The sequence below is a fragment of the Eulemur rufifrons genome, chromosome 9 (assembly GCF_041146395.1).
Source record: "Eulemur rufifrons isolate Redbay chromosome 9, OSU_ERuf_1, whole genome shotgun sequence".
NCBI classification, from domain to species: domain Eukaryota; kingdom Metazoa; phylum Chordata; class Mammalia; order Primates; family Lemuridae; genus Eulemur; species Eulemur rufifrons.
The window spans coordinates 33239687-33255768 of record NC_090991.1 but is presented as its reverse complement, the minus strand read 5'-3'; the positions used below and the strand labels follow the sequence as shown (position 1 = coordinate 33255768).

The window sequence follows — 16082 nt, the reverse complement described above, 5'->3', positions numbered from 1 at the left end:
CGCTCGCCCCGCCTCGGCTCACTTTAAAAGTTTACTCCGGCCGGGACGCAGGGCAAAGCGAGCCATGGCTGTCTACGTCGGGATGCTTCGCCTGGGGAGGCTGTGCGCCGCGAGCCGGGGGGTGCTGGGGGCCCGGGCCGCCCTCTTTCGGACTTGGCAGGAAGCGAAGTTGCAGAGTGTCCGCCCGCTCAGGTACAGGGGCCCGGGAAGAGAGGGGGCGGGACGTCCCTCCGGAGAGAATCTTGGGGGTCCTGCAGAGCTTCCCTGGGGACCCACCCAAGAAGGCTCGCGGCTGCCCCATCTTTGTGTGGCGCGCAGTGGGGAGTAGGTACCCGCACCCCCACCCCCACCCCTCCCGCCCCCTAGCACCTAGGCAACAGGAAAAGCTCGCCTGGCCTGTGTGGATGGGGGTTTTGACTGGTGGCTGCGGCGACCCTGTGCTGACTCTGAGTTCTGGTCCAGGACTCTAAATTCTTCTTCCCTTATGGGCACACACACAGAGGGCCAGGAGTGTCCATCCTGACAGGGAGGCACAAGGGCCAAGGCCTGGGCTCTGCCCCCAGGTCCCTGCCTCTGAGCTGGAACCCTTTCGAGGGTAAACTCCAGTCTCCCCAAGCCAGGCCACTAAACTTAGCAGTCTCCCCTCTGTCATCAGCTACTGACAAGCACTGCTTTCGCGCCTTGCTGCCTACTCTTGGGCCCGTTTGCTTCTGTCTTCATTGCAAGGGGTGGAATGGAGGCTGGCAGGCAGAGGGGTGCTAGCTTCCAGGAGCTTTGCTGCCTCTGTAGCAGCACAGTAAGTAAAGCTGCTTTCCTGGTGTCCCCCAGGCCTGGGGAGGACCCCGTGAGATTGCAAATGTGAAGTGTGTGCTTGCTTGCGCAGAGCTGGCTCCCACTCATGTTGTCGCGTGTGTTAGCTTCCGCGGGCAGGCGGAGGGCAGGGAGCGGCTGAGCCTGCCATGCCCCCAGCCAGGTCAGGTTCTAACACTGTGGTCAGGACAGTGTTCTTGACTTCAGATGGGGTGTGGGCCTGGGCACAGAAAAGGGAGAAAAAACCTGAACAGGGCTGTGTCTCTAGAAGGAGCTGCCAATTCTTTTTTGGCTAGAATGCCAAGATCACACCTTTTGATCTTGCTGGTTCCTGAAAGCTAGAAAATATGCAATGCTTTAACATCACTCTGCCCAATTTCCTGAGAAAAGTCTGGCCAGTCCTCTTCCAGCTCTGTCACTCGCTACTTCCTGGTGCCTCCCTAGGCAAGTTCAGCTCTCCCCCCAACCCCAGCCTCCAAGCCCCTCCTCTGGACTCCTGGGTGCCCCCTCAGGCTGGGAGGACTCTAAGGAAAGTTACTTCCCAAAGCGTACACATATTATAAAGCTAAGTCAGGCCATATGGCTACATTTCTGACCTTTGACTTTTTTATATATGAACAAAACAAGTCACTTACTTGTTACAGGCCTGGGACCTTTGGGTGGGGGAGGGGGGCCCACAAGGCCTCAGAGAAATTCTGTGTCTGTATCAGAAAGAGACCTATTTATCCAGAGAGATGATTTCCTAAGCACTTGGCCTAACCGCTCCCCTTCCCTTCCACTCTCTGATCTCGCATCCTTATCATCTGACGGTGGTGCTTTTGCTAGGCTTCTGTCCAACTTTCCCCATCAGAAAAACAGGGTTCAAACATGCAGCAAGCATTGCTCAGAACAGATGCTGTGTCATGCACCTAGTGGGTGCTGTGGATACAGAAGCCAGAGTACTCAGTCCTCCGCCTTCTGGAAACTTGCAGTCCGGTGGGAGGGAAAAGATAAATCGAGGGGATCATGATTCGGTGTTCCAAGTGCTGGGGTGAAGAATGCTCCTGCACTTCTATCCTCTGCTTTTTCTGATCTGGTCACCCGCAGCCTGCTTGGCTGCTGCCCAGCACCCAGACCTGTTACTCATTAGATTCCTGCTTTTGCCCGGTAGGGAAGAGCAAGGACTTTGAAGCCAGACCTATCTGGGTGACAGCCATGGCTCCTCCGCCTGCTGGTTATTACCTAACCTCTGAGCCTGGTTAGTTTGTTCCTAATATTACCTACTTGCTGCGTTGTTGGGCTGATGAACACAAGGTTATTCTTCACCTCAGCCTTTCCATAGAGGCAGGCCTGGTCCCTGAAGACCTTCAAATGGTGTCTGGGTGGGAATTAGGACTGATTTGAAAGTATGAGAGGACCCCCTTCTCAGTGGCCTCTTTCATGAACCTGATTCTTTCTCCTGGCCAGCTGCAGTTGCCAAGATGGTGGCTTCTGCCTGAACACAAGTCCAGTCCTTGGATCTGCTGGACATCCACCTTGTGCATCCAAGGCAGGGCTGTCCAGAGCCTTTTCCCTGGAGGGAAAGAAGAAGCTGTCCATTGCTTTCCATAGCTTCTCACCACCCACTCCTTCGCCTTGTCCGCGCACCTCCTTCCCCAAGGAAGGTGGATGGGCTACTCTAGGGCTTCAGCTGAGCCTCCAGGGAAGAATTCAGAGACATGTGGGATGAGCAGGCTTCCTCCAGACACCCCCTAAAGCTGTCTTGGGGCTGCCTATGGCACAGCTGCATGGGGTTGTTGGGAACACTCAGAGCTGGGAAGGCAGAGAGAATGGTGGCTTAAGCCTCCTAAAATGGGGGGTGCTGCTCAGGGATGGGGATCCACTCACGTGGTGGTGGGTATGGAGGGGTAAGTGGGCTTCATGGGGGCCACCCTCCAAGGGTATAATCATGGGGAACTCTCAACCTAAAGGAAAAAAACTTAGGCAAAATTAACATAAGTGGAGAGGTTATTTGGGCCAAGTTTGAGGACTGCAACCAGGGAGCATAGGTTCAAGTTAAATGCTCCCATTAACAGCAGTTGTAAGTGAGTTTTTAAAGGAAAAGTAGAGGTAGGTCCTAGGTGGTTTACCAAGAATTTACATTAAAATAACATGAGCTATCAATTGGCTATACATTGTTCTTTATATCACAAAGTCCTGGAAGGGGAAGATTGTGGGTGAGGCCTTCAGTTAGGAGCAAAATTCCTTTAAACAGTTGCTCCCGGGCATGGTGGTGGGGTGGGGCAACGTATCTAAAACTTTTACTCTCACCTCTCTGGGCCTGATAAATTTTGCATACCTCACAAAGCTCAGGCTGCTCTGAGCTATTTTCTCTTTTGTGAAGATCTAGAACTTAACTATAAAATGCTGTGTCTGGCCGGGCGGGTGGCTCACTCCTGTAATCCTAGCACTCCGGGAGGCTGAGGCGGGAGTATCACTTGAGGTCAGGAGTTTGAGACCAGCCTGAGCAAGAGTGAGACCCGGTCTTTACTAAACATAGAAAAATTAGCCGGGCGTGGTGGTGCATGTCTGTAGTCCCAGCTACTCGGGAGGCTGAGGCAGGAGGATCCCTTGAGCCCAGGAGTTTGAGGTTGCTGTGAGCTAAGCTGATGCCACGGCACTCTAGCCCAGGTGACAGAGCAAGACTCCGTCTCAAAACAAATAAATAAATAAATAAACAAACTATGAACTTGGCTATTGCAAGCAAGGAAGGATACATACACATCTGTTTTAGTTACCCTCCCCTACGTTGCACGCAGTAGGTTGCAGTTTACTGTGGAGGGTGTAGCAGAGGCTATAAAGATGAATGAGCTTGTTTTCACTGGGCCTACACGGTCAGGCCATTGACACACTGATTCAAGGCAGAAAGTGTACAATACCATTAAGGATATCAGTCAAAGCCGGAAGACTCTGGGAGGTAGGAATGGAAGGGAAGACTTCCTGAAGAGGATGAGATTTCAGCCTGATCCTTGGAGTGATAGGGCTGCAGTGTGATGTGTGTAGCCTTCATAGTTTTGTGAAATGTCACTGGTGCTTGAATCACCCTGAACCCTGAGTCAGTCTGAAGCCCACCTAATGTCCCTCACATTATTTTACTTATTTAATCTACAGATGGAAACGTTGGAGCCAGACAGATCTGGATTCAAATGAACCACTTTCTAGCTGAGTTGTGTTTGACTTAAGTTGAACTTGACCTTTTTCATGTACAGGTAGTATTCTTGTGAGGATTAAGTGAGGTTACATAAGAAAATGCTTAACACTGCCTTTTCTTTTTTTGGACAGAATCTCACTCTGTTCCCCAGGCTAGAGTGCCGTGGCATCAGCCTAGCTCGCAGCAACCTCAAACTCCTGAGCACAAGTGATCCTCCTGTCTTAGTCTCCCTAGTAGCTGGGACCACAGGCACATGCCACCACACCCAGCTAATTTTTCCTATTTTTAGCAGAGACAGAGTCTCGATCTTGCTCAGGCTGATCTCAAACTCCTGTGCTCAAGGGATCCTCCCACCTCAGCCTCCCAGAGTGCTAGGATTACAGGTGTGAGCCACCACACCCGGCCAACACAGCCCTGACATCAAGGACAAGTTTAGCTCCTTGCAGTGGTGAGCTGTTTCACCAAAGTGCTTGTATAACAATGGCTTTGCACATTCTTGCAGTGACCCTAGCGTCCACAGTTTAGTAACTGTGTCTGGAAAGCAGGAGGGAGAAGGTTCCAGCAGGGGGAACTGCCTAAGCAAAGGTGGGGCTGCTCAGGATATGTTGACAGACCTGTGCTTATGCTGAGCATTGGAATAAAGCCGATCATATGTTCAACAAGCCAACGTGCAGGCTGTAATTTCATCTTTGCCATGGGAGTGTCCTGATAATGATGGGTGCCAACAATTCTGCCAGTGCCTCTCCCTTCAGAACTAAACGTACCGGGTTTCTAGCTTACAAACCATGTTTTGTAAACCTTGGTGGTGTGCATGTAACGTGTTCCTCGACTTGGGTGTTGGATACCAGGAAAGCAAATCCAACCCTGCCACTTCTAACTCAGTGGCACTTTAGGCAACTTACTCAACTGCTGTGCATCTCAGTTTCTTTGTCAAGTAGGCTGCTTAGACAAGATGCACTCAACATTTCTGTAGACATTCTGTGATTTCTAAAGAGGCTGGGGTTTGAGCCTGATCCCTGAAACCAATAGGGCTGTGGTTTGAAGTGTGCAGCCTTCATACTTGTATGAAATTTCACTTGGGCTTGATCCTTTATGAACGCCAAGGATGAAGCTCTTAACTTCCTGACTTTCTGTGATTCTGTAGCTCTCTGTGTGAATGGAAAACATCAAGGGTTTTGATGCTAGAAAGCTAAGATCTAGGCCTTGAATGTACCTTAGTAATCCCACTAAGGGACGAGTATCCTGAATCAGCCCCAAACTTCTGGACACTCTTCCCTTGGGGGCTCTGTACGAGCATCCCGAGGGAAGACCTGCAGTGTAGATGCCTTCTGACCTTAAGTATTTTAGGCTTTCAGGGATACCCCCTGTCTTCTTGAGGGAGTTTGCTGAGACCCAAATTATAACTTCCTATGTGCTTTCTCTACATACCCCCAAACACACACACGCTAGTAGTTCCATTCAAGATGCTGAAAATGGAAGCTTCTTCCACTGATGTAGAGAATCTTGTTCAAAATCTTTATTGTAGCTCTTACTACTCAGGAGTTCTTTGTGGTCTGTGTCCTTCGTAGGTTGTTTACTACCTTGGGGAGGTTCTGTTGGGTGGTAAAAAGATCATGGGTCTTTATAGTATAATTACAGACAGTAAACCGCACAGATCTTAAGTGTGTAGTACAATGAATTTTAACAAATGTATACACCTATTACTCAACACCCCAAGATATAGAACTTGTTCATCACTCTAAAATAGTATGCTGTTCAGTAGAAACATAATGTGAGGCACTTCTGTAATTTTGAGCTTCCTAATGGCCATGTTTAGAAAGTAAAAAGGAGACATTCATTTTAATGATGTATTTTCTTTAGCCCAGTGTAGCCAAAATATCATCTCAACATGTAATCAATCTTTTAAAAATTGCTAATGAGATATTTTACATTCTTTTTTTTTCATGAAGTCTTCCAAATTGGATGGAAGACTAGCCACATTTTAAGTGCTCAATAGCCACATGTGACTAGGGCTAGCATATAGACTGCACAGCTCTAGAAATTTCGTTTATACCCCTTTCTAGTCAATTGCCTTCCCCAGCCAGAGGCAACTATTGTTCTGATTTTTATCTCCATGGATTATTTTGGCTGCTCTTGAATTCTAGAGTATATACTGGATAAACTTTTGTGTCTGGCTTCTTTTTTTTTAATTTCAGAATATTGAGGGGGTACAAACGTTTTTGTTTTTTTTTTTGTTTTGTTTTGTTTTGTTTTTTTACAAGAATATGCTCTATAATTCTGAAGCAGAGCTTTCAGTGTGGCAGACACCAGGACAGAGTTCACTGTACTCAGTAGGTAAATTTTTACCCCTCCCCGCCAACCTTCCTCTGTGTCTGGCCTCTTTTGCTCAAAGGCAAGGAGTGCTTTTGGATTGAGCGGTCAACTAACCTTCACAGCTCAATGCTTCAGTGTTCTTTTTTTTTTTTTTTTTTTTTTTGAAACTCAGGTCTCACTATGTTGTTGCCTAAGCTAGATTTGAACTTTGAACTCCTGGGCTTTTGTTGGGGGAGTGGTAAAAAAAAAAAAAAAAAAAAACCTCCTGGGTTTGAGCAATCTGCTTGTCTCAGCCTCCCAAGCAGTTGGGATTATAGGTATTTGGCTTCAGAGTTCTTTGTATATTCTAAGTAATAGTTCTTTATCAGATATGTGATTTGCAAATATTTTTTTCCACCCTGTAGCTTTTTTTTCATCCTCTTACCAGAGTCTTTCACAGGGAAGAATGTTTTAATATTAATGAAGTAAATGTTTTCTAGTTTTACATTTTACGTTTAAGTCTGTGATCCACTTTATTTTATTTTTTATGTATAAGATGTGAGACATAGTCAAAGTTCATTTTTTTGCTAAGCACCTTTGTTAAACATCATAGTTATTCTTGGGCTTTTAATGGCCCCCATGCATTAAAATGGCCATCAATTAAGAAAACGATCATTTAGTGCTCTTTTTTGGATTTGTCACAACAGCACCTTCATTTACTTGAACAATAGCTATGCATTGTAGCTGGTATAAATTAATTACAGGTCCAAACTCAGTAATTCAAGGTTGTTCCCTCCTGCCCAAGCATCCGTCATCTCTACCCCATGTCAGCTACCACCAGAAGTTCAGCCACTAGCCCAGTGTCTTCGTGCAAATTAGGAAAAGGAGGGCCGGGCGCGGTGGCTCATGCCTATAATCCTAGCACTCTGGGAGGCCGAGGCGGGTGGATCGCTCAAGGTCAGGAGTTCGAGACTAGCTCTGAGCAAGAGCAGGACCCCGTCTCTACTAAAAATAAAAAGAAATTATCTGGCCAACTAAAATATATATAGAAAAAAACTAGCCGGGCATGGTGGCGCATGCCTGTAGTCCCAGCTACTTGGGAGGCTGAGGCAGTAGGATCGCTTAAGCCCAGGAGTTTGAGGTTGCTGTGAGCTAGGCTGACACCACGGCACTCACTCTAGCCCAGGCAACAAAGCAAGACTCTGTCTCAAAATAAATAAATAAATAAATAAATTAGGAAAAGGAGCTTAATAAATGGCATGTGGACTGGAAGAATGGGACAGTGAATCTGGGGTGGTGTACAAGGGAGGTAGGAGAGGAGACCCTGCCTTTCAGTTGCCATGGCTAGGAGATGCATTGGACCAATCAGCTAGAACTTAAGAGTAAATGTGTTGAAGGACTGAGGCTTTCCTTTGAGTATAGCAAGTGAACTTCATGGACAGATCAAAGCTCTTCCTCACTGCATAAATGTTGGTATCAACCTTGGCCCTCCACATGACAGGTGCAGTGGGTCTCTTTCTGTCGATGTCAGGAAGTTGCTCCATCTTGGGAATGTTTTAGGCACCCTTCTTAGGACGGACCTTAGGATCATCAAGGTCCTACGTATAATATCTAATACTATGTCTACATTTCACTTTATTTGTGTGGATTCAACATAGAGCTCGGCACACAGCAAGTTCAAGTTTTGCTTTTGGAACTTTGTCAAATTTTTTTTTCTGAGCTTTTTTTGAGACAGAGTCTCGCTCTGTCACCCGGGCTAGAGTGCTGTGGCATCAGCCCAGCTCACAGCAACCTCAAACTCCTGGGCTCAAGTGATCGATCCTCCTGACTCAGCCTCCCGAGTAGCTGGAACTACGGGCACATGCCACCCCGCCTGGCTAATTTTTTTCTGTTTTTAGTAGAGATGGGGTCTCACTCTTGTTCAGGCTGGTCTCAAACTCCTGAGCTCAAACAATCCTCCTGCCTTGGCCTCCCAGAGTGCTAGGATTGCAGGTGTGAGCCAGGGGGCCCGGCCTAAAGTTTACATTTGTTAAAACATGTAAAGCATGTACAATCATGCCATGTGAGTAATAAGTGCACTTGGTTTTGACTGGTTTTGGTATCCATAAACAATATATATTATGCTTTTATAATTTCGGCAAAAATAGTGTAATTGCCCTCTTTTTTCACTCTATAATATGTGTTTTTGAAACCTACTCAAGTTGATGTTAGTTCAGACCTCTAGATCAAAGTTACTGTTTTCCCTGCAGTGTCATAGCCCGTCAGGTGACTGTATCTCTAGTAGTGGGATTGCCGCACTGAAGAGGGGACATTTTAAGCTTTTTTTAGATACTGTCCTGGAGAGAGACTGTGCTGCTGTGATCACCAGCAGCAACCGAGTTTCTCCGCTTTCCTACATCCTTGTCAATACGTGGTATTACTGGACTTTACAGCGTTTGCCACTCTGGTCAGGGTGAAAGGGCATCTTGCTGTGGTTTTAATTTCCATTTCCCCAATTACCAGCAAGATTGAACATCTTGTGAAATGTTTATTGTTGATGTCTTCTGTAACTCTTCTGTTCATAGTCTTTGCCCATTTGTTGTATTAGATTGTCCTTATTGATTTACAGAATTTAAAAAAAAGATACAGGCTAAATATTAATCCTTTGTCTCTTTTTTTTTTTTTTTTTTTTGAGACAGAGTCTCGCTTTGTTGCCCAGGCTAGAGTGCCGTGGCATCAGCCTAGTTCACAGCAACCTCAAACTCCTGGGCTTAAGCAATCCTACTGCCTCAGCCTCCCGAGTAGTTGGGACTACAGGCATGCGCCACAATGGCTGGCTAATTTTTTCTATATGTATTTTTAGTTGGCCAGATAATTTCTTTCTATTTTTAGTAGAGACAGGGTCTCACTCTTGCTCAGGCTGGTCTCGAACTCCTGACCTCAAGCGATCCACCTGCCTCGGCCTCCCAGAGTGCTAGGATTCCAGGTGTGAGCCACCTCGCCCAGCCCCTTTGTCTCTTATATATAAAGTGAAATTTACAAACGCAGGCAGTTGCTTGCCTTTTAGCCTTGTTGATGATGTGTGCTTCTCTGAGGACCCATGGGCCAGCCTCACATCAAATGCCTGTTGAAGGGATAGGAGCACAGGCCAGTTTATGACTTCGAACAAAACAGGATATTGCTTTTAATTTCATCCCGGAAACCTTGCTGGTGGCTAGCATGACACCCTCCCCCGGAATCAAGGGTCAGCCTCAGCTTGGGGGATGTTCCTGCAGTTCTGTGTGCCCCTCACAATAAGTCACGGTCGTGAGTCCGCTGATCCTTCCTCGGCAATGGTTTCTGAAAGGATTAAGGGGCCTTGCCCAGGGCCTGAGACAATTCCAGTCCCTGGCAGGGGTACTGTCTACCTGTAAACCTCTGGCCCCAGTTCCAGTAACCTCCACCCAGCAGGTAATATGTAACAGGAGACAAAACAAACAGCTTTTCCCCTTAGACTCTGGATTGCAGAGCTGTTCTCTTGCTCAGGCATGTGCAAGCCCTCCATCTGCGCCCAGCTCTGCCTGTGACCTCTACCTAACCCTGTCGGAACTGTGTCATCCTTTGTGCCCACCCACAGTCACCTCCACCCCCTGACTTTTGTTGCCAGCCCTGGGATGTCACAGAAGCCACAGCCGTTCCACCTGCAGTTCCCTGAGCCAGCTTGCCCTTGTTTTCTGTCCAGTTCCTCCTGCTGGTCCGCAAGGTCAGACTGGGCGGGGCTGGTGCCAGGGGGCCCAGGCTTTCCAGGTTGGTCCAGCCAGGGGCTGTGCAGGTGGGGTGCAAAGCCACTGTGGGTGGGTGCCAGGAGAGGTGAGCTGGAACCACGACAACAGAGCAGTGAGATAAGAAGGCAGCGAAGAGGATGAATCAGGTACCACAACTAAATCATGGAAGAGTCGGTGTGTGTTTGAACTCTGCTAGGCATGAGTTCCAGTGGGGGCAGCTGCTGAAGGGGCTGTCTTAGGAGGGGCTCTCTGTGGGCCTGTGCCACTGAGAGGGCCCCCAAGGGAAGCTGTGGACAGGCTGCGGGAGAAAGAGCAATGAGCTTAGAAAGGGGTGCAGATTTACCACCAACCAGGGTCAGAACCTGAAGAAAATGAACGAACGTTTTGCTGCTTCATTCATAAAAACAAATGGTCCTGGACCACGTGAGAATCAGAGACACATGCAGAAGTCCTTTTTAAACCATAAGGCTTGGAAAAACATTCCAGGCAGAGGACAAGCACCGAGGCGAAGTATCTTAAACCACACTAGATGGAACAGAATTGTCCAGCGGTTACAGGATCCCGATCACAGGAGATAAGGTCAACCAGTTATAGTTAATCAGCAATAGCCCGAAGCCATGATATGTGACACCACCAATGACCCGAGCCCCGGCTGAAAACCCCCTTTTAAAAAAGCCCTGTTTTTCTGCTTAAAGACAGGATGCTGGTCTTTGAGACACTCGTCCACTCCCCTCCTCATTTGGTGGCAAATTAATAAACTTCTCTTTGCTTTTCCTAACAAAAATAAATAAATAAAAATAAACCATAAGGCTCTACAAAGATTCATTTTGTATCGGGGCCTTGGAAGCCAGACAGTCCTTTGAATCCCAGCTTGGCGGCTTCTGGGTCTGGGGCTTTGGGTGAAGCGCTGCATTTCTTTGAGTCTCATTCCCTCTCTGTAAAATGGGTGTGTATCTTAGCAACAGTTATGAAGATCACAAGAGATCATGTATGCAGAGGGTTTAGAAGAGAGCTGGCATCAGGACACACCAATAAACGTCAGCTCCCAATGTTCTGGAAATATGCTTTTTCACCTAAAATATATTAGATATTTTCCATATCATTAAATGTAGAGTATGTTCATTTTTTAATGGCTTAGTGTTCCATTGTATAGATGCTCTATAATTTAGTTATCTAACCCCTTACTCATAGGAATAAAGTTTTTTTCCCCCTATTCTTTGCTAAACAGCAATTAATGTCCTTATTCATACCTTTCTTTTTCTTTTTCTTTTTTTAAATAGAGGTGGGGTCTCGCTCTTGCTCAGGCTGGTCTCGAACTCCTGACCTCAAGCCATCCTCCTGCATCGGCCTCCCAGAGTGCTACAATTACAGGCATGAGCCACCGGGCCTGGCCCTTATTCATACCTTTAATCATTTGTTGTTTTTTTTTCTGTTTGTTTTTTGTTTCTTAGGATAGATTCCTAAAAGTAGAATTGCTGGGTCAAAAGGTATGCATATTCAAAATGTAAATAGATACTAAATCAGAAGGGATCCAGATTTACAGGTTCTGCAGCTTGCACGATTTGGGGGTTACTCTTTCTGAAAAAGAATGTGAAACTATAAATAACAAATTTAGTGCAAATGAAAGATTCATTTAGAATAAGGGTAGAATTTGCTACAAATTGCTAGAAATGTGAAGGTTCTTTTTTTGAGATCTCTCTAAGCAATTTGTCAGAAATGCCGACACATATGTTGATTTGCAACCATCTTCCCCTCTCCAATTTCTGGGAACTCCCAGCGCTAGGGTGGTGGACAGAAGCCAGTTTTCGGGGGAGATTATGAAACATAAATTTCATAGGCTTCATGGGATTTGTACTCGTCCTCTAAAAATCTTGTACCAATTTACACTCTGGTATGTTTCTCTGCATCCTTGCCAGCATTCTTTCTGTAGCCATTTTATTAACCACCTCTAGTTGGGGGAGCTTTATTTAGGCACTACTGAATACAGAATTATAATCTAGTGCTATAGCTTATCCTGGGATAACCTCTCCTACTGACTGCATGAAGCCAATAAGAACACAGACTGACCCAGGTTACAAGGATGAACTCTTATTTAGCTGAAACTGCTTTCTGGTACTGCCTATGGGTACTCTTTGACAAGGATACCTGTCGTGGAATTTTGAAATTAAATATAGACTCCTCTAGCAATCTTTGGTTTGGGCAGAGGGTTACTGATTGGTTATATTTCCTCCTCTAATAACTTTTCATTTATTATAGTCTCAGACAGGTTGAATTACTTTCAATATATGTACATATGGGATTTTCGGAATAGCTTTTTGTGCCCAGCGGCATAATAATCATGATGAATTTTTGAATGATTGAGTCTGAAATATCAGCTGCTAAAGGATCAGAGACTAAGTCTCTCTCCCAGCCCCCACACTTTCTTTCTCTGCAAACACACACACACACACACACACACACACACACCCCTTTGCCATCATTTGAAAATAAGTTGCAGGCATCATAATATCAATTTTTATCTTTGCTCATGTCTTGGAGAATAAATGCCTCGTGGTTGTTTTGCTTTGATTTGTGACACAGGCACCTTTTCCTGTGCTTAGGGCCATTCATCTTCCATCTTCTGTGACTTTGTGTCAGATTTGGTCACCATTGTGTTCCACGTGTCAGTGTTACTTGGTCTGTTTTCGTGGAAAGCTGTTTCCAATCAGATGATGAAACTGTTTCCATCAACTTTTTTGGTAGCATCTTTGACAAGTTGCTTAACTTTTCTGTCTCAGTTTTCTCCATTTGTAAAACAGATGAAAAGCACTTACCTCCCCAAAGTTGTTGGGACAATTTGGCTAGAAAACCTGTGTGATAGCATTACAGAGGAGGTACTCCGTGTTCCCTTACTCTCTTCTGTTTGTGTACCCCGTAGAGTTGCCCATCTCTGCCTTCCCATCCAAGAGTGTTTATCTTTTTCATAAAGCAGAATCATTACACTCCTGTCTTGTCATTAAAAGTCTCTGCGGCTGGGCATAGTGGCTCACGCCTTTCATCCCAGCTACTTGGGAGGTTGAAGCAAGAGGATCACTTGAGCCCAGGAGTTCAAGTCCAGCCTGTGCAACAAAGCGAGACCCCCTGCTCTTGAACACCTGGCCTGGAGCAATCCTCCCAGCTCAGCCTCCCAAAATGCTGGGATTGCAGGTGTGAGCCACTGCACCCAGCCTCTACAAACATTCTTGAAAATTACATTGTAAAGCAGGTAGGTTTCAGGTAGGGTCTAGTTTCCTGCTGGAGCAGTGTCCCAACTAGGGGCTGCCTTCTGGACCTTACTGGAACCTTGCATGCAGTAAGCCATACTCTAAGAGAGCAACATGTCCTGAACTTCTCTGTGCTCCTGAACCTGGAGAACTTGCATCCATGCATGAAACAGGTTGGTAGGGCTAATAGTCATGAACTGTACAGAGACCATATAAACTCTTATTTACTGAAATTCTCAGGAAGGAAAATCCCACTACATTCAAAATCGAGATTATATCTTTTTTTTATTTCTAAGACAGAGATCACAAACAGATGTGTTTTCTCTGCTTGCCCAGCATTATTTGTTAATGTGTGTATGTATTTTGCACAGAAGTGCTGTGTGATACTTTTATTTTTCTGACAGACTGTTAAATAGATACTACATTCTGTTGCTAAATTTAGTTTATTAATTATGACTATATTAACACTAGCTTAAGCCCTAGAAGGGTTTAAAGAAAAACAACAACTTTGTATTGATGTATATGATAGATTCAGAAAAGTATACATATTTTAAGTGCTTGCTGGATGAATTTTTAATAGAGAGAACATGCCCATTTAACCAGCAGTCAAATCAAGAGACAGAACATGACCAGAAACCAGGAGCTTGATCGTGACTTCTTCGAGGTCATCAGCCCCCACCCACTAGCCACTCTCCTGACTTTAACAGTGTAGATTAATTTTGCCTGTTTTGTACATAGAAGTGGAATCAGACAGTATACCTTTTTCTGTCTGGCTTCTTTCATGTAACATTATTTTTATGAGATTCATTTGGATTGTTGGGTGTAGTCATAGTTCCTTTGCTCTCATTACTACATAAAATTACAAATGATAAGTCATCATTTATCTATTCTAGTGTTTGGTTTTTTTTGTTTTATTTTTTTTGAGACAGAGTCTCGCTCTGTTGCCCAGGGCTAGAGTACTGTGGCATCAGTCTAGCTCACAGCAACCTCAAACTCTTGGACTCAAGTGATCCTCCTGCCTCAGCCTCCCAAGTAGCTGGGACTACAGGCATGTGCCACCATGCCCAGCTAATTTTTCCTATATATTTTTAGTTGTCCAGTTAATTTCTTTCTATTTCTTAGTAGAGACAGGGTCTCACTCTTGCTCAGGCTGGTCTCGAACTCCTGAACTTGTGCAATCCACCCACCTCGGCCTCCCAGAGTGCTAGGATTACAGGCGTGAGCCACCACGCCTGGCCTCTATTCTACTGTTGATGGGCATTTGGGTAGTTTCCATATTGGAAATGACACAAATATGCTGATACTTATCTTTTGCTGAGCATATGTATGATTTCTACTGGATATATACTTAGGAGTGGGATTATGCACATTACTTTTTTAAGTGTACATTCAATAGAGGTCAGTATATTTACAGACATGTGTAACCATCACCACAGTCAATTTTAGAACATTTTTATCACTTCACAGAGAAGCACCATACCTCTCTATCCTCCCATCCCTTCCAGCCCTAAGCAACCACTAAATCTACTTTCTGTCTCTATAGAATTTCCTATTCTGAACATTTCATTAGAAATGGAATCATACTGTTTTGTATGGTTAAAAAACAGGAGATAAGCCAGGCACAACATCACACGCCTGTAATCCTCACTACTCAGGATGCTGAGGCTTGAGCCCAGGAGTTCAAGGCTAGCCTGGGCAACATAGCAAGACCCCCATCTCTAAAAAAAAAATAAGGAGAAGATGATCAAAGTAATTTCATGAATCACACGGTTTATTGACATCGAAAGAGGTGTTTAAAAAATTTTTGTTCACAGTGTTTAATGTGAGAGAGAACAAGAAAGCCAATCTCATAAGAAATACACTTAATAGAGGAGCTACCTTTACCACATAGGGAGTTCCAATTTTGTTATCTCGTTATTAAACTCTAGTTGCTCAACTAGGATGAAAGCAGGCCTCGGTGGAAAGTAAAGCCTAACTGAAGTTTGAGACATATCTTTAGATAAGAGATTCTCAGATATATGGCTTGACCAACACAGCAGAGAGCCCCGAGGACACCAAGGTTACTCCACGCTAGAGGGCAGTGCCAGAGGTGGAAATTAGCTCAAAGGCTATTGGCGTGTGGTCCTGGCTCAGCTTGAGCTTCCAATCTTCAGAGACTTGGCCAGGCAGCGGAACCCTGCCACAGCCTAAGGGTCTCACAGTGTCTGTCCAACTCTTGGGTTTATATATACAGTCATGCGTTGCTTAACAATGGGGATACAATCTGAGAACTGTGTCATTAGGCAATTTCATGTGTATGTGTGTATGAGTGTGTATTCAGGGAGGCAGAGGAAGACAATGGTTTCTAAAGATAAAATGTTGGCTAGGCACAGTGACTCACAACTGTAATCCCAGCACTTTGAGAGGCCAAAGTGGGAGGATCGCTTGTGCCTAGGAGTTCGAGGTTGCAGTGATTAATGATTGTGCCACTGCCTGGGTGACAGAGCCAGACCCTGTCTGAAAATAAATAAATAAATAAAGGTAAAATGAGGCAGGTTATATACGTTGCTTTGATACAATTATGCTTGGCTCTGACGGTCCATGTTGGACAGGTGGTTGCTGGGCAAATATCTTCAAGAACTATTTTTTGTGTACGGTTACGGTGGCCTTATTGCAAGGTTGTGGTTTTGGCAGAGTCGTTTGTGATAGTTCTTGCTACTGGGCAATCATGTGTGAGAATCCCCCCTTCATGGTCTTCCCCAGCTCCATTTTGTCAAGATTTGACAACATAACTCCATTCTGATTCTGACAACTTTTACATAAGCTATGTATGTTTTGGAAATAATT

General features: G+C 45.3%; 1 protein-coding gene across 3 annotated transcripts in view; it reads left to right on the top strand.

Annotated features, from left to right (window-relative positions):
* The window catches only part of ACSF2 (acyl-CoA synthetase family member 2), a 35295-nt gene continuing 19213 nt past the window's right edge, over positions 1–16082 (top strand). For all 3 annotated transcript variants that reach the window (XM_069482398.1, XM_069482397.1, XM_069482396.1), the window contains exon 1: positions 1–192. In XM_069482398.1, the coding sequence (XP_069338499.1) occupies positions 65–192 (128 nt within the window). In that variant the 5' untranslated portion in view covers positions 1–64. The remainder of the gene's footprint in view (positions 193–16082) is intronic.